We start from the raw sequence: 27,444 nt of genomic DNA on the forward strand, positions 1-27,444 counted from the left end.
CGCGAACGTTGTGGTGTTGGTGCTACTTCCGTGCAAGAGTGATGGATGTTCCTCGGGGTCCGAACGTGACTTCTCCACAATGACTTCATCGGAAAGCTGTTTCTTTTGACCCATCAACAATATTGTTGTGCGAACACGAGTGACAGCGCGTCTGAGATCCAGCATAACGCGCGAACATCCCAACCACCGTAACAGGAATTGACTATGAACGTCACCATCCCGGACCCGCTTACGGTCCTACCTCCGGAGATCGTGCTCCGCATCCTCGACTTCACGCCCGTGTCAGCCCTAGGATCGCTTACTGCCGTGTCGCCCGCCTGGCACCAGTTCATCGACGGAACGCATCAAGAAGCCATCTACTCGTCGCCGACTAAAACTTCGCAACCGCATAAGACCTCGCAGCCAGCTGGCGGCGCGCGCGACTTCTCGTTTGTCAACGACTACACCAGCTTCTCCAAGCTCTTTGATGACATCACATCATGGAAAGACCTGTGTAAACGACAAACGCTGCTTGAGCGAAACTGGAACTCACCGCAACCGACCACTCGCGAATCCATCTTGCAGGTTGGCAATCATGCGGTATGGAGATTCAAGGCTGACTTCAAGCGCCGCATCTTCATCTCGACATCTCATGCAGGCGGCTTGTACGTATCAGACATGGATACGGGTCGCATCTTATGGCAACTGCCTTCAGCTCTAGACACGACTGAGGATCACGCCGTCAGGCCCTATGCGCATCTGGAGTATCAAGACGGAATGGCTGCCTTTGATCGGGAAGGAGATGCAGTTGAAATTTGGCGGACAGATCAAGAGGGCACTGCAAGAGGAGAGTTCCAACGCGTTGCTGTTCTGGATCACGATTGCCAAACAAGAGGATTCCAGCTCTCGTACTGGACACTGGTTGTGGTCTCAGTAGAGGGCCAGGGCTTTGTATACGACATGAAGCAGAACCCACCAAACCTAATTACGCATCTGGAGATCGAGCAAGATGCAGTTGGTCATCTAGATCAGAACGAGGACGTGGTTGTATACTCCATGGGAACGCGTGGCTATCATGTGTATGAGAAGAAGTCTGGACAGGCTCTGGGAATCTTACAGCCATCGCAATGTACGGAGAAATACCATGTCGAGCCATTACCACCTACCGACCCTCCTTCCTCGAACGCAGCACTGGCTGCTTTGCGCTATGGCCGCCCATCACGACGTATCTTCCCTCCGTCCGCACCCCGCAAAAGCCGCCTAACGCCTATACGTCTCGGCAAAGGCCATCTTCCAAACGCGTCTCGCGACCCAAACGAGGAAGACGAGTGGGGTGCCGGTATGCTGGACCGCAGCAGCAATCTCTTTGTAGGCTTCTCACGTCTGGGTCGTGTCTTTGTCTGCTCCGATCTCCGCAAGGCATTAGAGGACGGGTCGAAGAACTTAGCAAGTGTTAGTCAAATTCTGGAGTGCGAGTCTGATGGTTCCACTTTCGATTTGGGCGGATGGCTTTCTGCACGGAACCATCGTATTATGTTCGAGATTCAGAACAGAGTGTATGTAGTTGCGCTTAGTAGGGAAAACCGCATCAGTGTTGGAGACGAGGCTGAGGAAGTGGGCCCTTCATACTCCTTCCTCACGAGCTCGGCGCCGCAGCTCGCGGTGCCAGTCAGCTTCATGGCGCTATTCGATGATGCTATCATGACAACATACGCGGTAAGTTCGCCGCTCAAAGTGAAGAGGATGCAACTGCTAACAATAATAGACACTCGGTCAACGACGGGAAGAAGGAGGCAATGGACGCATATTTCCGACAAAAGCAATTCGCATCATCAGCCTCGCGCCTAGCCTTGAAAATGACGATAAGGCGACTACCGAAGTCGAAGACCCAATACTCGCCAATTTATCGCAGCATATCGAAAGACCACAAGACGAGCTGTTGCGCTTGCTGTTGATGTTCGATGAGGAGCCGAGCGATGACGATGATGTCACTGGGCTGGAAGATGAGTGGGTTGATGAGGAGGAGACGAACTGAATCTGGACGTCTTGATGAGATCGAACAACGGCAACCTCATGCATGTAACCAAATTTTCTGATGGGTTTCCATCGCTTATCGTTGATCCCAGGTCGGTGCGGCAGTACCCGTGACTGGCTACTCTCCTTTCGCTCCATCACTAGGCCAGACCCCTTGCGAGATGCTGTGGCAACAACTGACTTGCACACTGGCTGTAGCATGGCACTGGGTTGAGAAGTACTTCAGCCATGCTGCGTTACGAGGTTTGCTCCGAAAGACCGTGCGTAACCGAAGGCAACGCTGGCTATATAATAAACGCATCTCCTGCTAACGTGCAGCGCGCCAGGCTCTTGAGTGCAGGTTGGCCAAGCCGGACACGGTTAGCGCGACATCTTTTTTAACACCGCCTAGTGTGAGAGCGAGGAAGCATGGCAGGGTTGTTACACGGGTATATACAAAAGCTCGGGATTCGCGACAAGATGGCATGGACAGAAACTCGAGGCACAAACAACGATGCACACTTTCCAACCTTTGTCAATAATCGTATCCGTCTCCGATTCCTATGCCAGGATGAATTCATCGTGCACTTTACTGCTCTTGAGCGCTCACATTATTTCCTCCTCCCACGCAGCCGTTATACCACACGCTGCGCAGCGGGACTCAACCACGGGGGCAGCTGTCCAATCACATACCCTGTCGATTGAAGCGCTGCTAACGCTCATCGGGGTTTGCGTAGCTGTTCTCGGTTTCGCACTCACTCTAGTGCTATCGTGGCCTAGCTTGAAATTGCGAAGAGGGCTGTGCACATCTCCCTTCCGCTCTCGTCCCGTGTCGACAGGTACTCCTCCGCGCACAACAATGAAGTCGACCTCCAGATGCTGATCGAACATAGTGGACTCTGCCATTCCCCTCATCGACGGCCACGGAAATTCTACTGCCCCTGTTCACCCGTCCGGACCCTGGACTTACGGCTTGAACGGCGACGAGATTCCGCAACCGCAACGCGTGCAGTCGTGCTACACCGAGCAACAACGCGCACTGATGCGACGTACACGCACTATGTGAAGGCTCACGTATCATGCGAAAGGCTGAATATACAGTCGGCACCAACGGGCACCATCGTCATTCCGAAGTCCTCCTAAGAGAAGCTTAGAAGCTTAGAAGCAAGATCACCAGGTGTTTCGGTCTCCATTGGAGGCGGGCTTCCTAGTTTTAAAAAGGGGTCGTCTTCATTTGTTGCTAGCGCGTTCTCTTTCGTTGTACGATATACTTTGCGTTTCCTTATTTCATATACCCGGGTCACGAACTCATCATGTCGGCGCGGATCCATGTAGAGCATACTTCTGTCACCTGTTCCTATCAAAATCGATTCTTATTAAAACCCGTCAGCCCGTCCACCAACTTAGCTCGATTGGCTTGGAAGTTCCAGAAACACCCAACGCGCGACTTTTATGACAACAATATATCCCTAGAGCTGGTCTCTTCCAGACTGCCATAGTCAAGCCACAGTAGCATGCCGTGGAGGTTCATGCTTGTATGCACATCGCAGTGTCATCCCTCATATAGCGTTAGAACGTGAGAATGGTACTAACCAGCTACCTGAAATTGACAAAGCAATATCCAACTCCCTGCCATACACATCTTCCCGGCGCAGTATGCGGACTGCTGGACTTTGGGTATCCTAGAATGTGGTAGCAAGCCGCGTTACCATCACACGACGTACTCGGCACCTACCACGAATCAAAGAAATAAGTCTACAGTAATGCGCCACAGAACGAATCCCCAAGGAGATCAATTAAGACTTAGTCTATGCCATAATCTAAGCTAATAGTTCGAGCTGCACGTTCCCGGTAAAATCCACGCAAACATGCTCACATGCAGGCTAGAGCGCTTGACGCCGCCAATCAGAACATCATTGGCGGCTAACGAGCACTTTTCGACCATGGCTGTAAAGCCTCTCACAACCTGCTCATTAGCGAACCACATCATTAGAACGCTCGAGTAATGCGGCTTCTAGGCCTGCATTGCAGACGGGTCACAACTGTCGCAGGTCGGGACTGAAAAGGAACTAGGTTGCGGGTATAAGCTGGTCTGACTTTTGCCTCGAATATCTCTGGCTCACCGAGCATCTTGCGCCCACGTCGACAACACCATCATGGAGTTGCTTTGGCTCTTCCTCATTTCGGCGATTCCCGTCGCTCGCTCGCATTTGACTTCCAACAACTTTCCCGGGTACGGGTTTTCCTGGTACAGCCCTAATTGCGGTTTCTCTTGCTACAATGCTGTGTCGTCTGCCAGCCTCGAATGTCCTGCGACCGACTCTTCTGATGGCCACGACATGGGCATGGACATGGACATGGCTGCCGGAGCGCCGACACCAAGTTGCCAAGCACAGAGTCTACCCTTCTTGGAGACCATAGCTTACTGTATGAGCACAAGATGTGGCGCAGACACTCCAGTCTGGAAAAGAGAAGAATTCTGGGCGACGAAACTCATCACCGACATTGTGCCGAAGTGGACCTACTCAGAGTCGCTCGCAGAGCTCGGGAACTCGACGCCTACTATGGTGTACAATGCAAGCTCGACCGAGGTCATGACCATGCCCATGGTGATCAGCGACGCCAGCTATGATATCCAGTTCAACTTCAACCGGCTTTTCGACCACATTGAAGCGCTGCAAGCTCGATATGTGTGAGTAGAGCCGCCGTCAGTCAACGAGTTTCTCTAAAATATAATTAGTATTGTCATTGTCGTCCTGGGCTTCAGCATTCCAATCCTGTGCACACTCATTCGCAAGCTGCCGTTCGCGACTGGCTTACTCGACAAGCTCAGACCCTATCTTGTGTATCCGTCTACAATCGGCTCGTACCAAGTACGTCCACTGCCTTGGCTCATCGGTAACGCACCGACTGTCGGGCAAGCCGCGTACATATTCTTCTTCTTTGCTCTCAACGTCATTTTGAGCTCGGTGAACTATGGTAGTTCGCAGCCGCATCCATGGGGCTTCTCGAAGAAATCGGAGATGCTCTCTTACATTGGCTATCGCACTGGACACATTGGATATGGTCTCCTGCCCCTTGTCATTCTCTTCTCGAGCCGCAACAACTTCTTGCTCTGGATCACCAATTGGTCTTACGGCACGTACCTCTTGCTGCACCGCTGGATCGCTCGCATCTTCGCCGTCCAAGCCATCGTGCACAGTATCGCACTGTTACTGTGTTACCAAGGATCAGGCAGCTATCCAGTCGAGTCCGTCAAGCCGTATTGGTTGTGGGGTATCGTCGCCACTGTATTGACATGCGCTATGCTGGTTTTGAGCGTTCTCTATTTCCGCCGCCTCGCCTACGAGGTCTTCCTTATCCTTCATATAATACTTGCTGTCTTCGTCATCGTGGGTTGCTGGTACCATGTCATCCTAAAGTGGGGCTACAACTTCTACGACAACTGGCTCTACGCTGCCATCGCAGTATGGTTCTTTGATCGTCTTGTCCGCGTGCTACGCGTGCTGAAGAATGGCATGCAGTACGCCGATGTCACCGAAGTGGGAGACAATTACGTCCGAGTTGATCTTCCTGGTGTGCGATGGGCGGCGAAGCCAGGCTATGTTGGCTACGTTGGATTTCCAACGCTGCACCCGCTGCGACCGTGGGAGAACCACCCTTTCTCTATCAACTCATCTGTCTTGTTCCGAAGCTACAGGCATGCCCCAGCACTGGCGTCTTCGAGTGATTCCACATCGGACGGCAGTCACGCCGAAGGAAAATCTCCTGATGATAAAGCGCAGGTGACTCGTGTTACGCGCAACGTCAGAGATCCAGCAAGCACGACGGGGGTGTCTTTTATCATCAAGAAGAGGACTGGCATAACGAAGATGTTGAACAAGAACGCTCGGCTGCTTACAATCCTAGACGGACCGTATCCACATTCAGCCAGCACCGAGGCTCTGGAGGCTGATCATTTGTTGTTGCTTGGAGGTGGTATCGGTATCACTGGTCTGCTGGGCTGGCTTTCTATTCATCCAAACGTCAAGTTGGCGTGGAGCGTCAAAGCGTCAGATCAAGCTCTAGTTGATGAGATGGGCACGGCCATCGCAAACGTCGCCGACAAGCAGGTTTTCGTCGGACAGCGCTTCGCTATTAGGAACCTGCTCCAAAAGGAGATTGATTTTGGCTACAAGAAGGTTGGTGTTGTCGTATGCGGTCCTGCGGATATGTGCGATGAGGTGCGAGCTTTGGTAGCAGGTCTGGGGAGAGGCAGCAAGACTGTGTTTGATTTGCATGTGGATGCTTTTTCCTGGTAGACTAGTTCAGCCGCGCCATGCTTGCTGGGTTGACTTGAGACTTGCCTGTTATGTAGGAATAAGGAATACATCTTCGCAACGGGCATATGACTGACTACCTAGGTAGGCATGTACATCACCTGGGCAGCGAACCGGCCATCTGGTACCCCATCAACATTGCGTCTCGCTGCATGTACAGTACCCTTTACCGTATATTCGACGCGGAGCTGATGTTCAATACATGTACTAAATTCCTGCATGTATCCGCGTTGCGCGCGACTTTGCACTCCAGGGCTGGCTTCGATGACGTCATTCGTTGGCTCTGCCTACATCTGGTTGCGATGTGAGCCTAGTTATGCCCGTTGTAACCTGACATGAAATCGAGCAGCTTTGCCATACTACCTCCAGAAGGTTGTTTGTATTACTAGAATTGCTCTCTTTGTTAGGTTCTTATACTCGAACACAGTCTTGACTGTGTTCTCAAGACGTCCAAACGCAGCGTCTAGTGACAGTTGCGAAGGTATCGTAACCTAGGTACTTTTGTACGACCTGTTAAGCATGCTAGTATTAGGTATCTTGTCGGGTAAGTCTTTCGACTAATTGTTCGTTCCGGCGTTGCGTCAGAAGTCATCAGCGACTAGATTATGCGCTCGACAATCCCCAGTGCCACAGGCATCACTGGAACACATTTGCACCGCTCCGATTTCTTCTACGTCTGTTTCGCCCCAGCAACAATCCTGAAGATGCCCATGTCACTTGCTACTGGGCTGCCGACCGGACCGTCTATCCTTATCACGAACGGTACTCTTATGACCTCATGCTCTCCTAGGCTGGAAAGAATGCGCGGGCAGCTACAGATAATCGTCTCGTAATTCTTTGATCAAAATCGGATACACCGGGCAGTCGGACTGAACATTTGCGCAAGGATGGAAGGCGACATGTGCTGCGTTGGCTTCGCAAGCTTTTCGATCGTGAGAATGTCTATTCAATCACTGTCGAAGGTCTCGACTTCCCACCTGCGAATACTGGTGTGTGTGATGTAAGGCTCGTGAAGGTTGTTTCGACGGCGTCCGTACAAGTCCTGTAGTCTCTAGTCTCTGCCAGAGGTCATGAGTCGAGTACTACACGTTTGCAAGTAGGCTCCTAGGAAAGACGTCTTGATGATATTCTCGTCGCGGTTTATCTCACTATCTCCGGTATCATCAGATGGTGAAAGGCCGCACTGACTCTCTATTGCGTGCTCACTCACTCGACCCTTCACTGAGCCCGCTCCGCCACCGCCTACACGCGCCCCTTCACTCACCTGCCCGCCAACAACCTTAGAGATTCCCATGTCTATCCTGGTAGTATATATCGCTGGTTGCGGTCTTATTGTACTATATATTATATGGAGTTTAGAAATCTTCCATCAAAACATAAGGCATTGGGTCATTGGGACCAAGCGCACGTCTTACATCACGGTCTCACAGGTCCGTATGTAATGGCCTGAGTTCGAGTCTGGGTGTTGGATCGGTTAGCTGACAGTTGATCTTCTGCGGATTCGAATTCCAGTGGTGGCCTTTGTTATGATCTGGATGGCCGTCCCTTTTTTGCTCTTTTTTGCGCCTTTTCGCGCGATAGTGTTCTTTTTGCCCCTCTCTTTCTTTTTCGCTACGTTCGACTTGATTTCCATATACCACGGTATTAGGTGGGTGTAAGTGCGAGTAGTATTCCTCCACTTCCTGTCAATTTAGCACTTCCGCCATGAAGGTACGCGAGAAAGACTGTCCTGAGGTTGATAAGAGTACATTCCTTGTCGCTAACAGGTCTTCCAGGACATCGTCAAGATAACGGAAGGGATTAATAGAGTTAGACGAGAGCATTTTGACGCTTACACACATAATCAATTCCAAATTAACCTAGAGCACAGCGGTGCCTGTCGTACACGAGTACCCCTTAAAGACATGTCTGATGTTTAATAATACGTCGAGGTTGATGGGCGGACTAGATGAAGATACCAAGAAAAGATGAAAATAAGCTGAGGATGACCAGACTCCATGATGTTTTGTCGATGTGAGGCTTGAATTTGCGGAGCGGTGCGGAAGAACAATGTACCGAGCCTCGGCTCACCCCCAGCTTCCAACATCCGGGGCAAGCTCCGATGGCGAACATGTACCCGTGTGTCGCGATGGCTCTCCATATTTCTCCCTACGACGCCTCCACCCTTCGTCCAACCTATACCGATTTGCAAAATGGACAACAGCTCACTCTTCGACGTTAAGGTACGCACATAATCCACCCGCACGTCCGATCTTCCAACTGACTCTCATCAAGGGTAAAATCGTCCTCGTCACAGGCGGCGCGAAAGGTATCGGTCGCATGATCAGCGAGGGCTTCGTCCAGAACGGCGCTACAGTGTACATATCATCCCGCGACGCCAAAGCCTGCGAGGAAGCGTGCAAGGAATTGAATGCCCTCGGCAAAGGCAAGGCCGACTTCATCGCAGCCGATCTATACAAGGAAGATGCAGCAAAGAACATAGCCGACGAGCTGAAAAAGAGAGCAGGCAGTAGGTCCTCCCGTGGGCTGTCATCTGCACCATGGTAGCGAGACAATGAGACTTCGCTAACAATGTACAGAGCTCGATGTCATCGTCAACAATAGTGGAAGCAACTGGGGCGAGTCGTACGATAACTATCCCGCCGCAGCATGGGACCGTGTCCTCAACCTCAACCTAAAGCGCGTCTTCCAGCTCACGCAAGCCGTCACACCCCTCCTCGAAGCCGCTTCTACCCCGAGCTCACCAGCACGCATCATCAACATCGGCAGCGTCGACGGCCTGCGCGTCCCCGCGCTCGAGACTTTCGCCTATTCCGCTTCTAAAGCCGGTCTTCACCACATGAGCAGAGTGCTAGCGAGCCACCTGGGCAAGCGCGGAATTACAAGCAACACGATCGCGTGCGGTCCCTTCCAGAGCAAGATGATGAAGGCTACATTGGAGAAGTTCAAGCATGTCATTGAGAGCGGGATACCATTGGGACGCATCGGCAGCCCGGAGGATGTTGCGGGCACTTGCATTTGGCTATCGAGCCGCGCGGGGTCCTATGTTAACGGCGCGACTATCGCATTGGACGGTGGTAGCGTCGTTGGCGCCAAGTTGTAAATATAACTTTTGCATATCACATCACATCAACAAGAGTTACATCCATCAGACATGACGAAGGCTGAATATCCTCAGAACGTAACTGCTCTCTATAGACGTCTAGCAGAAGTACATGTATACCTCAAACCTCCTCGCGACCTACTCAGCTGTCGGCCCCATCACCGTGGTGTTCATCAACACAGTCAGTTCAGCGAGGGCCCGGCTCTGATCCGGCTTCTCCACATCCTCCTGAAGAATGGTCCTAACCTGCTCATGAGTCGCCCAGAAGCTCGTCTGATCAACCGCGCGATGCTCCTTCTCGTTCACCTCACTTGGATGCTTGACGTCCTTGTCGATGGGAAGGAGCAAGGCCGCCAAGAGCTTCTCATCCCGATCAACCTTGGACATGCCTGGATGCATCAAGTCCTTATCATCAAAGGGGTCGAAATCGTCAGCCGGCTGATAGTCCTTGGAAAAAAAGCCGAAATGTTGGGCCGCCGCAAAATTGCCCGCAAGTTCCTTAGTCCGCTTCAGGTCCAAGTTCGCCTGGGCGAGCTCTTCCTTGTCGTCAACCTTCTGCTGCCGCTTCTCGGACCTCTCGTTCAGACCAATCAGCCACTGCAACGTCATCGCCGCACCGAATCTCTCAAAGATGTCTTCGTTCAGATGGCCTTGGCGCACGGCCCGCATGAAGTCGTCCGGTTTCGGCATGTTCGGGAGGAATCCGGCCTGGGCCTTGAGAATGTTGACAAGCTTGTTTACCGTCTTGCTTCGCCTCGGACTAAAGAAGTGGAAGTCAAAGGGCGAGTTCTGCCATAGGGCGACGAAGGCTTCGCGTTGGGTGAAGTTGTTTTGCAAAGGGTCGTACTTGAAGACCAGTGATTCAATCCAGGCCTATGTTTTATTAGCTGTGTGCATAGGGCATGAGGAGGCCAGGAGGGTTTCAGTATATTTTAAACCTCTGTGGGAAGTTTAAAAAGACACTGAAGATGGACAGGTAGTGCTATCGGGAAGATGACTTACACGCAGAAAGACCTTGACAAACTCCTCGCACCCCTCTTTGCAGTACTTCGGATCGAATCCTGACGCCCACGCGAATGCCATCAGGAGGATGTTGAACCGGATCTGGTCATAGAACCGCGAGAACGAATGGCCCTTGTCTAGACCATAGAAGAAGATCGCCTGATTGACGATGAGAGGCAAGCTCTTGTCGGCGAGGAAGTTGGCCTTGGCGATGTCGTTGTACAAGAGGAAGAAGGTGGTGAGTTGGAGGAACGGAGGAGCTTGAGGAACGACTGCCTCGTCGGGATGGAAGTAGATGCTGTAGAGAGAGGGCAGGAGGACGATGCCTTTGTTAACCTTGTACGTCTTGGTGGCAAGCTTCTCTTCAGCATCGCGATGCAGAGCCTTGACTTCCACAACATCCGGATGCTCAGGCTCAGCGTTGTCGTCCATGGCGACGTCGCCGTCGCGCTCGCGGTTGACGTCAACGTTGTGCTCCGCGACGTTCTCGCATTCGGTAAAGAAGACGATGTCCCCAGACTCGACGCCGTTGTCTACGTTGTCTACGCTAACTCCGGTGTCGGGAAGATCACCCATGTTGACGTCGTTGTCGTTCGGGCTGTCCATGATGTCGGTGGTGTTGTGTATACGGGCGTCAATATACAAACGAGTGCGATGGAGAAAGCAAGAAGAGACAGGGGATATTGCGAAAAGTCGTCAAAACAACGAAAAGGTCCGTGGGCGCACAATCCGTAGGCGACGGAAAAACTAGATTTGCGGTCAGCTGACACGTTCTTCCGCTGATTCTGTTGTAGTGAAAGGAGAGGGTGGCGAGTTGCGTACCTGGGACCCCTGTCTGCTCTGCAAACGGGCGTCGGCGACATCACTAGCGATATCGATGCAGCGCTTGTTACGAAGGGAGACTGTAAGATGGTGGAGGATACACATGTAGGTGTCAATGTGGAAGTGCAGGTCGCTGGCCTATATACATTTCGCGAAACACATTGAATGAGCAGTGAGTGTTTGCGACACCAACAGACTGTGTTTGTTCGAAAGAGGAGCTCGCATCAAATGATACTACCGCGGTCTGTCGACCTGATCAGCTTCGTCTCCTGTTTGTGGCGCAAACGAACGCCAGCGACATCCACTCCTGATCCCAACATCTTTCTCCTCCTTATGCGCCTTCTCATCTAGCCCTCTTCATATTCCTACGCTTCCTCAATTTCGTCATCCTCATCTTCTTCATCTTCCTCCTCAGTGTCGTCATCCTCGTCCTCGGTCTCGTCTCCATCAGGCCATAAAACCTTGTCATCAGCCAACCCACGAAAGAATTCGAGTCTGTCCCTGATATTAGACAACTCAGTACTCAACCGCCACGCTCGCCAGCTCTCAGTACCCGATTCTTTTCTCCAGACCAGCCCCTGCTCCTTCTCATCGGCCAAGTCTTTCTCCAATGCTTGATGAAACTCTTGCAACCGAGAGATTTTGTTATCCCTTTCCTCGACTTCGTGTTTGAGTCTCGCGTTCTCCTTAGTCAACTTGCGTATGCGGTATTGATCCCGCGTAAGGGGGGGTTTGGCGACGGTTGTCTGACGTTCGCCGGGTGTTGGCATTTCTTCTTCTTGGGGCGCTCTGGGTTGTAGGTTAGTGGTACTGCGGTAAAGCGCTGGGACGAGTGTGCAATTTTACTTGGTTTGTACCCGATCGTCAGAGTTGTAGCTTTGGGAGGGGTTTGACGAGGACCCAAGGTGTGGTATCATAGAGGAATTCATCGCCGAGAAATCCTCGCTACGCATTCTAGCGGCTTCAATATCGAGGGAATAAATCTCAAGGAAATTCATTTTTCATATAAGGCAGTTTGGAATGGGGATGTGGTTTTGCAAAGTCGTGGGAGTTAAATCAAAGCCAGTTTTCAAATCCACACTCGGTACCAAAGATAAGGTAATTATCGTACCAACAAAGCGGTAGTAGCAGTAATAGTAATAACCATGTTCTCATTGACTCTACATATCCCATTCCAATCATAACCTCATCATTCGTAAGTATACCAACTCTTTTTTAGCTCCCTCATCGCATCCTCAGCTTCCTTCCACTTCCTAGTCCCCTTTTCCGCGTCGCCCATCCACGTCATGATGCGTACTCTGTTTTTCATATACTTGGACTCTGCCCTCTTTCTCTCTTTCGCTGTGTCCTTCAGGTAAGAAAAGTCGTCGTATCTGACAGCTTCCTTCCAGACGTCGCGCATCCTTGGACTCCACAGACAGCAGCTGGACCCGACATCAGGATCTTCACCAGGGACTAGCTGGATCGACTTGTTGAACATGTGCGGTATGGACGATGACGTGGATCTGGATTGTGTGGCGGGCCAGATGAGCTCGTCGTAGCATTGCTCACAGACTGTGAACTCTGGCAGCGAAGGGATGAAGTGCCATGGTTTGCGGAACAAGATCTTGTACCTTTGGCACTCGCCTTTGTAGGAATTCTCGCGGAGCAATAGGACGAAGCGGCTCAGATCAGGGAGTTGACCGGACAACTCAGCCTCGACATCTAGCTCGACGAGCAGATCCAAATACTTTGGGAAGCGGGTTGAGCTCGTACGCAAGCTGCATACGTGCCTGTCGTCCTTCGGCATCTTAGCGAAGCAACCACGAAGAGAAGGCAGCAAGGCCTCAAGCATCCTCCTATCGCTCGAGCATATAGCAAAGTTGGCTACACGGGTACCGTCGCGTGGGTTTGTAATGCCGTACCAGCTAATGCGGTCTTCTGCACCAGCCTCACGATCTCCAGGACACGGTTTGGCTACTGTGTCCATGACACCTGCAATTGCGTTGATCAGATCGAGCGATTTGCGACCTCGCTGAAGCGTCAACAGCCACGCAAGACGTGCCCATGGGCTGCTGAAATCACAGCTCCGCTCCAACGAATAGTCGTTCAGCCATACCTGTTTGAAGTCCACGTCGAAGGGTGTACCGGCGAAGACACCCTCGTAACAACTAGGGCAAATGTTGAAGTTCTTGTTGTCTTGGAGCGCGTACCAATCATCGTAAGGCCCAGATTTGTAAGGTCTTGGGCAGTCTGGAAGTTTTCTGTCCATTGAAGCAGTCCTTCGAGATGACCTGTCACGGCGGCCATCGTGAGAGCGGAAACTACCCGACCTGGACCTCCTTGGTCGTGAAGGCTCCTCCAATGTCTCTGTGTCTTGCCTCCTAGCCCGGGAAGGTAGATCTCGCGTGTACGGCGAGCTAGGAATTGCCGGCGACGTCGCTCTCGGGATGTCAACGTAGCTTTGCCTCGGTGAGCAGACGGTGGAATGATCGAATTGATAGTGCTCTTCGGGTGGCATAAAGACGTCAATGAGCTGGTCGTCAATGGGATATGGCAAAGAGTCGCCTGTGGATTGCCTCGCGGGAGATGGACTGTGCACATCGATGCGAGGCCTCGGGAGTGGCATGGTGTCATGTCGGCCATATCGAGAGGGTTGTCTTGACCTGTCGTCGGAAGGTGCTGGAGGATAGGTGGAGTGCCAATCTGACTCGGATACGGGTCCGCGACCGCGGCCGGGCGAAGAAGGTTGGAACGAAGAAGCGAGCGGAGAGGTTGGCCGAGGGCCACCGCGGGACGATGGTCGAGAGCCTGGAGGGGAGTCTCGCAGTCGGGTAGGCAGCTGAGGCGAGGGCGCTCGATACGATGGCGAGCTTGGTCTGGACAGCGGGCGTGAGCTGTTAGCATAGACAGTATCTACGGGCACAGGCCTCGATCGCCGCGTGCTGTGCACCGAAGACGAAGACGACCGCGGCGACTCAGCATTGGGGTACTCCTTGTACGAGCCTGACGAATCACCCTTACGTATCGTCGGCAGAGGACGCTGCCCGGAGTCGTGTCGACGCGGCTCGGGCCTCTCCTGTGTATCGCGCAGGTTTGTCCTCAGGTCCTCCCTTTGCAGGTCGCTCTTCACGAAGCTGTACCGCGCGGGCTTTCGTTCGGTTCGCAGGTGGGTCGTGCTGTGCGCTTCGGAGTCAGAGTCAGAGTCGAACACGTATTCTTTCTTTGACGCCGGCGACGTGTAGGAATTGTGTCGGCTTTCAGTTGGCATCGGTCTCGACGGTCTGCTCGCATCTGGCCTGGGATGGCTGCTGTTCGAAGGCGTGATTGGTTCTGGCGAGCGCATGTAGTCTGCAGGCGAGGGCGCGGTAGACTCCTTCTGGGGCTTCGAGTAGCCATAGGGCGCCCTCACGCGCTCAGTAAAGACGGGAGGGTCTGGGACGTCGGTGTTGATGTGCGACATGCCCCCACGGTCAGCAAAGCTGCGCCGGCGCCGGTCCCGAAGCGTGCTGCCATCGTCATCGGTGCTCGATTCGGAAACAAGCACATAGCGGCGGTCGTCTTGTGCGACGCTCGGCTGCTCAATCTCGTCGAGCAGGGAGTCTTGGTCGACGGTGCCCCGCGTGTTGCTCGGCGGCTCACCCTCGGCCTGCCCTGACGACCCCACGGAGGACGGCGCCTCTTTTGCTAGCGCCTCCCTCTCGTCCTCGACGCTCGGTGACGGCGGCCATGTCTGCTCCTGCCTGTGCGACCTGTACGAATGCGGCGCGGGTCGTCGAGGTGGCAGGGGTGGAGAAGTGCGGGGCTCATAGGTGTAGGTGTTGTAGGACGGAGTGTAGGACGATGTGTATGGATTGCTCTGGCGCATGTCTGCCAGCTGCTCGCGCGCCTCAGCTAGAGTCTTATCGCTCCTCGCATAGCCGTAGGGGTCCGTCTCTCTTGATGTATAGTGCGAGTCATGGCGCGGGCGGTGGTGGTACCGGCTGTCGTATTCGTAAGACATGTATGGGCGTACGTGAGCGATGGTCAGGCGAGCAGTGAGAGACTAGGCAGTGGCTTTGGCGAGCATGCAGCTTGGGCAACTAGCTAGGGCGGCCTCAAGAGTAACAAGACGAAGATAGCGGAGAGGGCAGGTTTACATAGCGCGGCAACAACGGCCATGTTGGATGTACAAAGATGCTAGGTGACGCATGTAGCCGTCTGTGAATTGCGGGTCGCGGCTTCCTCGCGCCTTCGCCCTGCACTGTCCCCACCGCCGGTAAAGCCCTATTTGCTCGCTTCCCGTCCTCTGTTCAACGCCCACCGCCTGTTCGCACATCTTCGCCTTGCTGAGATATCTGGGTTATTCCTTGGAAGTATCGTCACGACACAGTCATCTTCATCGCATTTGCTCGTGTGAACATGCGAGTGTTGTACCTGTATTATCGAAGTGTCGTATCAAGCATCATAGTTCCCTCTAGCATCTTCTAAACCCTTGTCTGAGCGAAAAATAGCAGCATTCGCCATGATGCTACTGCACAGTTGCACTATGACTTCATGGTACCTGGCCGATTCTTTTCTTGTATAGATCCAATAGTTATATGCCATATTATGGCCATGGTTTGTGGTGCATCGACTGTACATCTGCAGATTTGGGAAGCCGCTACCTGCCCACATGCAAATATAGAACACGACCCTTCAATAACATCATACACCTATCCTCATATAATCGTAATACATACAACTACCTCGCGCCCATGTCTACTTCAAAACCTCCCCTCTTCGCACGACCGGCAGCCTCCGGAACAGCGGTAAACGGCACTTAGCACAGCCACACAGGCTGCAGCCACCTCACCACGTGCCTCACCAACCTTTCAACCCTATATCATAATAGAGAACATGATTCCACACATCACGCAGTTGCAGAATAACTTCCAAGGCGCAAGAAACTGACCGTCGTCTTCAGCCTCCATCCGGTCACAGTCTGCCTCGCGCCTCCATTCCAAGGTTTCTACTGCCTACACGACTGAACCGACCGGTATGCAAAATCACAAGCTCACAACCAAGTGAAGCATTCACCGGATATGCGGCTCTGCTCGTACTCAAAGAACCATACCTTCTCGTAATCACAGAACTGAGTCGTTGTAATCAAGCCAGGCGCGTGACGCATGGAGCTGCAGGCAGAAAGTGGCTGTGCAAGGCGTTCCCGGAAGCCGCCGAAGACGGAGCACTGAACCACCGATATATATACCAGTCGCAGGAGAGACTCGGAACTCTGCAATCCTACTATGCCAAAAGATACAGCTATCTCTGTTAAATCCGATGGATTCCACATTTTCTGCTTGAACTGGTGTGAACCAGCGTCGTAAGCCCGATAACTCCATACTGACACGTTGTGTCCGCGGCATGGATACGCCCCGTCCTACCTAGGTATGGTATGCTGTAGCAACAACTACGTATATAAGCTGTAGAGAGAAGGTAAGACTGCATACGACTCAAATACCAGAAGAAGCAACAGCAGTCAACCAACAAACCTCATTGACTCAATCCCAAACATGTCCGCCCCCACTCCCACCGTCAACCTACCCAACCTCACAACCCACCAATCCATAACCGACACCCTCCATCGCCTGACCCTCGGCCTAGACAGCAACGACCGCTCCCTCGTAGAGTCCGCCTGTCACAAAACCCCCCAGATGACATTTACCTACGGGCCGCTGGGCGCCCAACAAACTGTCACAGGCTTCGACGCAATCAATCCATTGTTAGATCGCGTCTTCAACCTCATCACCACACATACCGTGAGCAATGTGAGAATAGAAGCGGAGAGCGAGAATGCGACCTTCGCGCGCATGACGGCGCATGTCATTTCGTACCATGTGAGAGAGGAAGAGGCGTTTGTGGCGGCTGATACGAGTTATACGGCGAGTTCGCTGTACGACATGCAGCTGCTCAAAGACGAGGACGACGGAGGATTGTGGAAGATCACGACATGGAACGCACGGATGTTGTGGACAACGGGAGATATCAAAGTCTTGCATCCATAAAGACATAATCTGCATATATCGACTATATAGAAGGAAACTTTTCTTTCCTCTCATTCTTCCAGGTATCTTCTTCTTTCCGTTAAGGTTTTATATCGTAAGGAAATATCGGTTACATAGTAGATCATATCGCTAATCCAGACGCCGGCGCCGAACCAACATGTCCCATTAATCGCTATTCTCGCACAGACGGACCAAAATGTCGCGCGCGCTTGTGTGTCGTAAACACATGTACATGGGTATCAGAAGCAGCTTGCATAGAGCCAAAGGGGGAATTGAGAAGAAATCGCTCGGATGGGAATTCGGGTTAAGAAGATAGGAGTGTGGCTGGATGGTTCGTCGCCGCACTTAGAAGTAGTTGCCCTTGGGGATGGCGCAGAAGATGCCGACAGCGACGGCGGAGATGAGAAGAGCGCCGAGGATGGCTTGGATGAAGATGGTGTCCTGGATCTGGCGGAGAGCAGGCTCTTGGATCCAGACCTCACGGTCAAACACCTTCCTCACGACATTGCGCTTCTCGTAGCGGGCGACCCATGGCTCGTCTTCCCAAGAGTTGCTCGACGCGTGCGAGTCAACGCTCTGGAAGGAGTCAGACTTGAAGTCGTAGCTTTGCGGCTCGTCATCGGAAGCGAAGAGCTCCCATGGTCGCAGATGACGGTGGTGCATGCCGTGAAGAACGACACACATGCCCTTCCAGGCTGCGATCAACGTTGAGATACCAATGAAGAAGCCAATGAGGGAGATGACGCGCCATGCACGACCGGCGCTGCTGAGGGTGAGGATGATCGCGACGATCAAACCAGCAACTATGCCGAAGATACCGAGGCCGCGGGCGAAGATCACACGCGGACGGTTGCCATTGCATATGGTCCACCGAACAAAGTTGGGGTGCGCTTGGCAACGGAGCGACCACTCGACGGTGGTGATGATGTCGGTAAATGCCGACGGATGGGTCGTATTTTGCAGAGCGTGCAGCAGTGCTGTGCGCTCTTTCGACGAGAGGTTGAGCTGTCGCGAACCATTGTCGGCAATGTAGATGGAGATGATCCGGTTGATCTCTTCCCGGTAAGGCTGGACGGATACTGTGGTGGATGAGCGATTGGACCCTAGAGGCGAAGAAAGAAAATTAGCAAAGGTAATACTCACGTGGTTTCCACTTTAGTCCTGCGTTATCAAACGCACCAGCAGCACGTTGAGTGTGGTCAACTTTGCCGGTAGTCATGCTATCATCGTACGAGTCAAGGGAGTAGTCGCGCCTGGGTTCGACGCTGGTTGGCGTGCGAGGAGGCGTGAAGAAGGGGTTGTTGCTACCCTTCTCCGAATCAGCGACCTTGCCCTCGTTGGCGAAGTCGGTGCCCTTGAGCATGGCTGCAGCGTCGGCATTGTAGCTGACGGTGCCAGGCCTGGCTTCGGGGGTCTTTTCGCCAGTCCACTCGGGAGACAGAACCCTCTCGCTTTCCGGCAGCGCATTGAAGCGCTTGACGTAGTCGCGGTACCAGAGGAAGAATTGCAAGTTCTCGGCCGACAGTTCGATGTACTTGAGGAAGTTCATGAAGTCGCGGACAGTGCAGGGCTGGGAAATGTCAGTGAAGGTACTTGGAAAGATGATGCTCATGACAGTGACAACGTACAGGGCAAGCGCCGCCAGCGATGATGGTGTCAAAGGACAAGGCCTCGGGAATACCGTGGGACATGCCGCTGCTGCCGGACTTGATGGATGCATTGATCGACTTTCGCTTGTCTTCGGTGTTGGTGGAAGAGGCAGTGCCGGGTCGAGAAGCTCGCTCTGGGCGGCGATAAGATAGTGAGTAGACCATATTGGGCAGGATCTGGGGTCGAATCTAATCGCGGAAGGAACGTGGTGTTGTGGGGTGACGACAGCACGTGGTCGCTTGGTGAAGATGGCAGGAGCAACCGTTTACACGCACCGTGCCGCGCGTGGAGATGGAATGCTATATAGCTACTCGGCGGATGGGGCGAGTGGAGTAGTGAGACTGAGCTAGCAGAAGATCTGGAAGAAAGCTACTTGCGTAGTCGTCCAGTAGTCGAGCGCTGAGACCGATTGCCGCAGGACAGGGTGGTAGCGTGGATCTAACTAGTGAGGGCAAGCGGAGCTTGAGATGGAGGTAGAGGAAGTTTGCGCGTGGCCTCTGGCGAGGTAAAGTAAGGAAAGCAAAGACACGGTCGAGCAGCCGTGTTTATACCCGCCTGCTCGGCATGGCCGTATTTCCACCAAGTCTTCACAGAAAGCGGTCCCCATTTGTGGCAGGCACATGGCTCTCCACCTTCACAGCTTCCTGCCGCCTGCGGGCATTTTCCCAAATGAGCCAGCTGTAGCGTGGGGACGTCAACGCCTGGTCGCACATGGGATCCTCGAGGTCGCCGACAAGTAGGTGCGCCCCACCGCGGCCGTACAGTAGACGGCATCGCGACGGACGGTAGACGCTAGCATGCCGGGACATCAAGATGTGCACTAGGCCCACGCGCCATGAGGAGTCGGCAATCTGGGCAGAACCCGTGTCGATCGTCTGGACCCGGCTAAGCTCCCTTCACAATTGCAAATCTCTGCCCTGTTCGCCTGCCTTTTGGCTTCCTACGAGACAGCGTGGCGCCGACGGTCAAATGTCACATTGCGGTGCAGCCGTTGGGAAATGAGGACTCGACACGCCTGCCTTGTCAGATTGCCTTGGTGTTTCAGCGATGCGAGGCATCTCAAGCTTAACGCTCGCAAGTGCGGGCGGAGAACCGAAGCGAGCGACGGTCAAGAAGCTGCTTCGAGAAGCTGCAAGAGTGACGTCCTCTCAGACAGCCACATTGTTGTTTTAGACAGCCACAAATTTCATAATTGTACGCGATCGACGCTGCATGCATAATGCCAGCGAGCAGATGAACGCCAATAGTCCAATCAGCGGCCGTCAGCGTCCTGATGGGCGGTCAGGATGCGCGCGCCCGGCCTCCGTCGTCACCATGCGTACCAAACTTTGCAACCATCGCTTAAGCCTGGACCTTCTCAAACATCTCCTCCCCAAAAGCTTTGCTCCACGCCCTCACCACTGGGAGTAGTTTTGTGGCTCGCGAGTCAGTGTAATAACGTCGAACTGGTGGGTAAGGCAAAAGAAGAGCTGATGGCGCCCAGGCTACGGCCTACCTAGCATGCAGTAACGGCAAAAGCAAATGTGCCGCCTACGACATCTTCGAGTGCGAGCCAAGATGGGGAAAGCGCCACCATTGCCAGGTCCCTGGGATTAGAAGTCCGGACTCATCGGACTCATCCCGTGTCAGCCAGCCTGATAAAGACGAATGGCTATTACTCGGCCGAATAGGTTGTGTGCAGGGTCTTCACAGTTGAACTCAACCCCTATGTATAGACTGGGGAGTTTCCGCGGATGAAGAAAACAGGAAGGGCCTATTCCGACGACATCCGTCAAGGCCAAAGATGAGTCGCGGACACGATATGCTGCGTGAGTGCTTACACGGTGTACTTGCCATATCAGCACCAGAGTCTCAGCACGACCGAAAGTCAAATCTTGTCCCCCGGATGGATGATCGATCATGTGCCTACCAACAAGCGTGCAAACATCGAAACCTTCTGCGCAATATCTCGTTCTTGGGACGAATGTGCGCTGGAGCTGGGCTACTAGCTCAAACGCTTCCTACGCGCCGTATAACGGTACAGATGTAGCGCTAGAAGCTAGATTCGCCGAAACTCTGGTAGTCGACAAAGTTGACAAGTTTGACTGAGTCGCAACCCGGCATTGCTAAAAGCGGGTTCGCGCACTCCTATGTTTCCACAACGGGCGTTGTGAGACGTGATCGCTCATCACGCCTCTGTGCACAGCATACGATAGTTGCCACCGCAAACTTTCGCAGTGCGCGACCAAATCTTATGGTAATGCGCGCATTATCCTCTGTGTTTGGCCAGCGCATGTTACCAAGCCGCCCAGCCTAGCAGCTCCCCGATCAGTGGGACTTTGATGCTAACATCGAGACTTCTTCTAGTGGCATGCGCTTTGGCCTCGCCGATTGGACTCAACCCTCAGACTGGGAAATTGGCGTCATTGGGGGATGCGTGTGGCGTCCGTCTCGTCGCATTGGACCCTGCGCAGTCGATTTGCAAACGGGATGTGTTGCTGGGAGTTCTTCTTTTCTTCTTCCCGTGTAACGTTGTTGCGATTGCTTCCGAAGCCCTGGATCTGGAGTGCGCCTGGTCGTACCGATAAGATGCATCCAAGCCACGATTCCGTGTACCTGAACTATTCGATTCTTCGCCAGGAAGCACCACGTGCAACTGTCCATCTCCCGCTCTCCGGTTTCCCGTAGACGTCACCCAACAGCATCTTCCTGGAAGGGTGTTCTACTTCGCAGGACCGAGCGTTTCAGGTCACCAACAACCGAAAAGGGTGGGCATGTGGACGCGACGACAGCGGGAGGCTCAGGGGAAAACTCGCATGCTCGCGTGGCCTGGGATGTAGCGCGACGCCTTCAAATTATGAGTCTGGGTGACCTCATTGGTGCGCTGCGCGGCTCATGAGAAATGCGCATAATGCTCTCCCGTCTTTGCAAAATACCATGCCCTCATCTCCGTCCCGTGCGCAATTGTGATCTTTAACTTTTTTTTTTCGACCACAGCCGAGCACCTAGGCAACTACAAGGCCTGGTCGCTACGTGGCCGGTGCTGCAGAGCCTGCCGTGAATGTGGGTTGAGCGAGGCAACTCATGTGCTGTAGAGCTGACCAACATGTGTGGGATGTCATCCGTCTGTCCAGGTGGCGTTGCTGGTGGGCGGGATCAATACATTGGATACGTGGGTAGTCGGGTCGCGTCTGACTAGGTGGTGGCATAACTATCGGCTGCGATTTGAGTTCTTGCGGTCATGCTGTCAAAGTGAATATCCCATCCCTTGGCTTGGCGCAGGTGGTGTTGGCGGTGAGTGCTCGAGGCAGTCGCGATGAGCGTCCCAGTCAGCTTATATGGAAGGACGAGTTGGTGACACCTGCCACATTGCGCCGTCGTACGTATACGACAACACGCAACATGGCATCACCTCATCTTCATACTAACGGGCATGTGGTCTGCTGGCCATTCATCTTACCTCCGCTTCTCTCAATTTCCCCCTTCACCACTGTCCTCGATCTTTCCCATGTCATTGAACGCCGTCCCACCACTTCCACGTTCTGTCGTCGTCGTGCCACGCAGTTGCATGAGCAACCGCGAATCCATGGCGACTGCGACTTCCAGAGTCATCCGGTCTTTCGTGATGTTTGGCGCAAGACCTTCCTGAACTACCAAGACAGCATGTTGACGCCCAACACTTCACTTGCATCTCAATCTTCCCGCGCATATCCATCCCGCCATTTCTCGGTGCGAGGTTCAGCATTACTTCCTCATACAGATCGCTGCCATGGGACCCGACGATGGCCACTTGCTCCGGCAAGATCCAAAGTTGGGCTTCATAGTCGTTCGTTTCAACAGGAGCTCTATTACTCCCATCTCTCCCAATACTCCCGCTAGCGTACATCATATCGGCACTTATCATACCTTCGCCAACGCTCAGGCCACGGCCCTCAGACTTTTCCAGCTCGCACTGAACGACTTCTATCGCAGGGGACAAAGCGGTCGATACTTCAACCGGATCGACCTCGAGCAGTCGGGATCGATTATGATATATCAACAGCGTCCGAGTAATGGATACATGGCCACTCGCGAATTAGTAGTCAGCGAGTTTCGGGTGGTGCTAGTCAACATGTCGGACAACTTCTGGGAGGTGGAAGCGCGTCTTATAAGAGAGAAATTCACGTTGGTAAATCCGCACGGTGGCTTCATGGACAATACGCCAGTACCTGAATCGAAGATGCCCACTGTGAGGCTTCCCCGCAAGCCGGATCAGCGCGATAATCCAGTAACCCCGAGCCACGATACCATGCAAGAAGAGCATATTACCCTGCCTGAGCTCGCTCAACCCTCTTCGCAGTTTCCTCCGCTAGGTCCACAGTACGATCAAGAAACTCAGCCAGACTGGACGCGGACTCGTACACCGTTGTTCGACCGTCGAGCCGACCCACCCTTCCGCGGGCCCGGCCACAGACCATACGCTCAAACCATGGTCTTCTCGCCGCCTCCACCCACTTTACCCGGACTTTTTGGCGCACAAGACTCCGGAGGTATCTGGTCGGAGGCAACAAGAGCTGCTGTCTAGGGAGACAGTGAAACAAATGTTGATTAGGGACACAGAGAAACACAAGTTCATTCAGATATCCTCCGCAATGCAGCAAGAGAGGGCGTTCCTGAGTTAGTACGTGTGTGCCGAAAGCTCGAAGCAGAGGGGTCATTGACTGAGAAGAGCTATTATGGTTAGACTTGGAATTATTCGGTACGCGACCTTGGTACAAGCGGTTTACATACCTGTACAGTCAAGAAGCTGACTTCTAAAATCACAGTCGATGGAAGGGTGGCATTGTTCAGTCCTCTACATTGCGAATAAATGCTTTGATAAACCTTTCATTGGATTGTCCAAGCGATGGGGATCATACTGTGATCACAACGTGATGCATGCATTACCTTTTCTGACCATCTTCCTGCAAATCTTCCCTTCTTCCATCCTCTTGCGCTAAGACGCACTAGCAGATACGACAAACAGCCAGTCAGTAGCCATCTCCACCTTCACCCTCTGTACTCACCATTCTAGCCGTACCGCAGCTCACAAGACCTTTCATACAAGTCCTTATCCTTGTCGTCGTCTTCAGTGCCACCGCCATGGCTAATGACCTTGACACCTGACGCTGGAAAGGGAGCACACGCTTTGTGAACATTATGACTGACTTACCTTACCCCCACAACTGCTAGAAGACAGTGTATGTGTATTGCAAGTCATGATGTGGTAGTGTGGTGGCTGAATGTGAAGTAGCGAGTTCCAAGAATTCCATCTAGTAGGGAAGAACTGCGTTATGCTGCTTTTGATGGATATCAAGGACTTGAATTGGATGGGCGATCTAGCGGGTAGAGTAGCACGTCGAGGTAATGAACTGTACTATGGCTTCCTCCCATACTTGCAACTCCTGAAGATCTTGCAACCGTCTATATTGCAGTCACAAAAACGTGACGTGATCTACTAGATCAGATAAATTAATCGGTAAACATCGGTGACTACTGCACGTTAGAAAGTGGGTGTGTGGGGTCTCACCGATCAGAGCAGGTGTGAGTGGGGCTCTGCGGGAGAGGCGCATCAGGTACGAACACGCGAAGAAAAGCACCGGAGATGCATAAAGCGGTAAGCTACCCCGTACATTGGATCTACAAGATCTACGAGACCGAAGCAACAAGGTCCCAAAAAGAACAACACTGACGCGTGATCATGTGAACAAGCGTCAAAGCTCCCAGCCATCCATCCTTCTCTGCGTTGTTGCCAAAAGCAGAGCAGAGGCAAAGAGAAATATGCGATCTACGCACGGAACGCTTTACCCGTGGAAGCAACCGTCCACGTAGCGTTCGAATGCCCCGGAAGCGCGGGGATCCAGCTTTGATCACCGATGTCCTCAATGACCTTTCGCGGCACGCTGCAACTGTTCATCATGTCCATGCTCTGTGTTTTCATCGATGAGCAGCTGACGTAGCATTCCTCGTCCATGATCTTTTGAAGCGAGTCGTCTTTCCAGCCGAAGATGTAGTCGCCGTGGTTACCGTACCCGGTGTGGTCGTCGAACGAGTATACGAAGGGCTGGCTGCCGTCTGTGGGCCAGAGAGAAGGGTCGTTGAAGGGTGCGGTTTCGTAAATTACTTCGTACATGAGTTGCGGCATGCGCACGGGATGGGAGGCTGGGCAGGGACCTTGGCTCTCGAAAGTACCTGATATAGGGTAGGCCTATGATGCGTCAGAGGGTATGGTCTTCGACGAGCGTAGGAATCATACCATATGAGCCATGTGGTCTGGCGAGTCTAGATCTTCACCGTTCCAACATCTGTTTTGATCAATATCTGTCCGACATCGAACTCGGCGTCATTACTCACGTCGGGAACCTCAAATTGACCATGATGCCTGCCGGGCAGGGTTTTGTGGGGAACGCTTTGGTCTCTGGAAAGCGTGTGCTGGGGTCTTGTAGACATGTATATGTGAGTTGCGGATACCTATCCGCCTCTGCTTTTGTAGACGCGATTGGTGAGCCGATGAGCATACGAAAGCCCGGCTGGAATGCCTTGACCTTCGCCTTCTGCTGGTAGTCTGCAAGCTGGTTTTGCATGTAGTAAACAGTCTTCAGAGGTGGATGGTCAGTGTATTTCTCTAGGCAACTTGTCCTTCACTACTTACCATACCGCCGTTTTGTCCCTCAAACCCCGCATTGCCTTTCTGACTGACACGCTTATAGGTACCATTTCTTGCGCGAAAGTAAAGAGAAGCCGTCCAGTAGTTGGAGAAGTCATCTGCAGGCTGGCAGGTTGTGCATGTGGACATCGCAGGTGGATCGTGAACATCAGGGCTCATATCAGGGACAAATGAGTTTCCTCCGATGATCTGGTGGAGATGCGATGATGGAGCATTGCCTGGTTCGACCAAGGGGTCAAGGCGATCTACGACGAGCTGCGAGCATCCGAATCGAATAAGAGCCTGGGTCGGAGCAACGAGCACCAGGCCGGCGAGGAAGTTCCAGAACATCTTGAGCTGACTTGATGTGAATACAGCGCGACGATGGAACGATGGGCTTGTTACGGACTGAAGTACTCCCACTTATATATCGCTGGATGGGAACTCTTCGAGACAGACATGCATGTGCCGAATGACGCAGCTCACAGCCCCCATCGCAACCCATCGCAGCAATCGCAGTAGGCTCTAGGTCGATAAGGCAGTAGGAATCCGTCAATGTCTGGCCTGGAAGATACATTACCCCACCTGACATGTGAGTGACTGCTGAACGTGTCTGTTGAGCAGAACAAGTGCCGGGTTGGGTGGGTTATTGTTCATATGGGTTCTGTCAAACACATTACAGCCAATCTCTAGGCCCCTTCTGCTGGAAGTCGATCATGATGCACGAAGCTCACTGATTGTTCAGCTTGTTGCTATTCGACGGTTTTAAGTATGGACTTGTTCGGTGATCATCCATACGTGAGAAGTCCACCCGCTCTGACGTACGGAGCGACATACAAAGTGGAAGAGGATAATGGCACATCCTGGGTGATGAAAAAGTCGAAGCTCAATTCGGCTCGCATCTCGAAAGCATCCGAAGGTCTTGAATGTAGCCATCTGTGGCTTGTGATGAGAGCGAGCTCCGCATAGCCGGATTGACCCCACAGGCCGTGCCATCAGGTATATTGGTATGCGGGGCACCAGCCAAATGGCCATGCAATGTGTAGACCTTCGTTTTTCTGATAGAGGCTGCTGCTGTTGAGCAAGAGCACCACCAAATACACGCGTTGTGTGACTGAAAGGTTAGCTATGGGGACCTGGCGCAGAGTTTTAGAACTCGATCGGCGCGTGAGGCGTCCGTGGGCGCAGTGCAGAGGGCGTGTCGCGCATTACGCGGAAGGTATACGGCCGCGGATACCCCCACAGACAGCGTGGGTGACAAGTACAACGACGACGCCCCTGAACCAAGTTTGTTGCGGGATGGTAGGTGACAGGTGCGCGATAGCAAGCCTCGCGCCACAATGCCTGTCGCGCGCGTCCCAAAGCGGTATAGTCACTTCGCAGACACGTGTCAGCTCAACCATCAGACACACCGCTTGAGCCTCATTTCCTATCACGATCGTTCGCTTCACGTGCAAACCCGCAGTAATGGGGATCTAAGTGCAGGAACGCACCAATCATTGTTCTGTATTGTCCAAGATGCTGCACGTAGGATGCAAACGCTTATGTCTCACATTTGGTCTGCAGCGTGTGCTCCACGCGCAGAGCTGGTTCCGTGGAATGACTCTTATCATGCGTGCGCGATCGTTGAGGCTGTTGACGAGGCTAGACTTGGATGTGATTCCCTTTGCTAGACCGCTTGGTGTTGTCTTCCCCATAGCGGTGTGCTGTCTGGAGTGGATCGTGAACCCGGAGCCGCGTCTTCGTAGCATATAGTCTGTAGTTCCCTCTTTGAGAGTGCCGTATACTATTCCTCTCCCTCGTCGTATACATTCCGTATAGTTATCTGTCGAACACAGCACCAATGCCTATCATGTCGCCTCACGTCATCACTGCTTTTCAGCAGTATCTCAGATGGGATAACGATAT

At 53.0% G+C, this 27,444-nt stretch overlaps 9 protein-coding genes across 9 annotated transcripts; 4 read left to right on the forward strand and 5 right to left on the reverse strand.

Moving 5' to 3' along the window:
* Positions 1-204: 204 nt before the first annotated feature.
* Positions 205-2,014, forward strand: J4E92_003476 (uncharacterized protein; the record flags this gene model as incomplete). The annotated part of the gene is made up of 2 exons (XM_051494873.1): positions 205-1,695; positions 1,745-2,014. 2 exons carry the CDS (start codon positions 205-207, stop codon positions 2,012-2,014), a joined length of 1,761 nt encoding a protein of 586 aa, XP_051355166.1.
* A 2,134-nt stretch (positions 2,015-4,148) lies between these two features.
* Positions 4,149-6,293, forward strand: J4E92_003477 (uncharacterized protein; the record flags this gene model as incomplete). Its single annotated transcript, XM_051494874.1, has 2 exons — positions 4,149-4,684; positions 4,733-6,293. 2 exons carry the CDS (start codon positions 4,149-4,151, stop codon positions 6,291-6,293), a joined length of 2,097 nt encoding a protein of 698 aa, XP_051355167.1.
* Positions 6,294-8,503: 2,210 nt separating this feature from the next.
* On the forward strand, positions 8,504-9,414 carry J4E92_003478 (uncharacterized protein; the record flags this gene model as incomplete). Its single annotated transcript, XM_051494875.1, has 3 exons — positions 8,504-8,533; positions 8,586-8,820; positions 8,891-9,414. The coding sequence occupies 3 exons, from the start codon at positions 8,504-8,506 to the stop codon at positions 9,412-9,414; spliced, it is 789 nt and encodes a 262-aa protein (XP_051355168.1).
* A 138-nt stretch (positions 9,415-9,552) lies between these two features.
* On the reverse strand, positions 9,553-11,022 carry J4E92_003479 (uncharacterized protein; the record flags this gene model as incomplete). Its single annotated transcript, XM_051494876.1, has 2 exons — positions 9,553-10,287; positions 10,417-11,022. The coding sequence occupies 2 exons, from the start codon at positions 11,020-11,022 to the stop codon at positions 9,553-9,555; spliced, it is 1,341 nt and encodes a 446-aa protein (XP_051355169.1).
* Positions 11,023-11,603: 581 nt separating this feature from the next.
* J4E92_003480 (uncharacterized protein) lies at positions 11,604-12,191 on the reverse strand (the record flags this gene model as incomplete). Its single annotated transcript, XM_051494877.1, has 2 exons — positions 11,604-12,025; positions 12,188-12,191. 2 exons carry the CDS (start codon positions 12,189-12,191, stop codon positions 11,604-11,606), a joined length of 426 nt encoding a protein of 141 aa, XP_051355170.1.
* Positions 12,192-12,427: 236 nt separating this feature from the next.
* J4E92_003481 (uncharacterized protein) lies at positions 12,428-15,378 on the reverse strand (the record flags this gene model as incomplete). Its single annotated transcript, XM_051494878.1, has 2 exons — positions 12,428-15,262; positions 15,373-15,378. 2 exons carry the CDS (start codon positions 15,376-15,378, stop codon positions 12,428-12,430), a joined length of 2,841 nt encoding a protein of 946 aa, XP_051355171.1.
* A 2,210-nt stretch (positions 15,379-17,588) lies between these two features.
* On the reverse strand, positions 17,589-19,057 carry J4E92_003482 (uncharacterized protein; the record flags this gene model as incomplete). The annotated part of the gene is made up of 3 exons (XM_051494879.1): positions 17,589-18,322; positions 18,387-18,813; positions 18,872-19,057. The coding sequence occupies 3 exons, from the start codon at positions 19,055-19,057 to the stop codon at positions 17,589-17,591; spliced, it is 1,347 nt and encodes a 448-aa protein (XP_051355172.1).
* Positions 19,058-22,641: 3,584 nt separating this feature from the next.
* Positions 22,642-23,436, forward strand: J4E92_003483 (uncharacterized protein; the record flags this gene model as incomplete). Its single annotated transcript, XM_051494880.1, has 1 exon — positions 22,642-23,436. The coding sequence occupies one exon, from the start codon at positions 22,642-22,644 to the stop codon at positions 23,434-23,436; it is 795 nt and encodes a 264-aa protein (XP_051355173.1).
* A 1,242-nt stretch (positions 23,437-24,678) lies between these two features.
* On the reverse strand, positions 24,679-25,887 carry J4E92_003484 (uncharacterized protein; the record flags this gene model as incomplete). The annotated part of the gene is made up of 4 exons (XM_051494881.1): positions 24,679-25,098; positions 25,147-25,195; positions 25,245-25,486; positions 25,543-25,887. 4 exons carry the CDS (start codon positions 25,885-25,887, stop codon positions 24,679-24,681), a joined length of 1,056 nt encoding a protein of 351 aa, XP_051355174.1.
* Positions 25,888-27,444: the final 1,557 nt, after the last annotated feature.

This window comes from Alternaria infectoria (genome assembly GCF_024043175.1).
Source record: "Alternaria infectoria strain BMP 0036 chromosome Unknown scaffold_4, whole genome shotgun sequence".
In the NCBI taxonomy this organism is placed as follows: domain Eukaryota; kingdom Fungi; phylum Ascomycota; class Dothideomycetes; order Pleosporales; family Pleosporaceae; genus Alternaria; species Alternaria infectoria.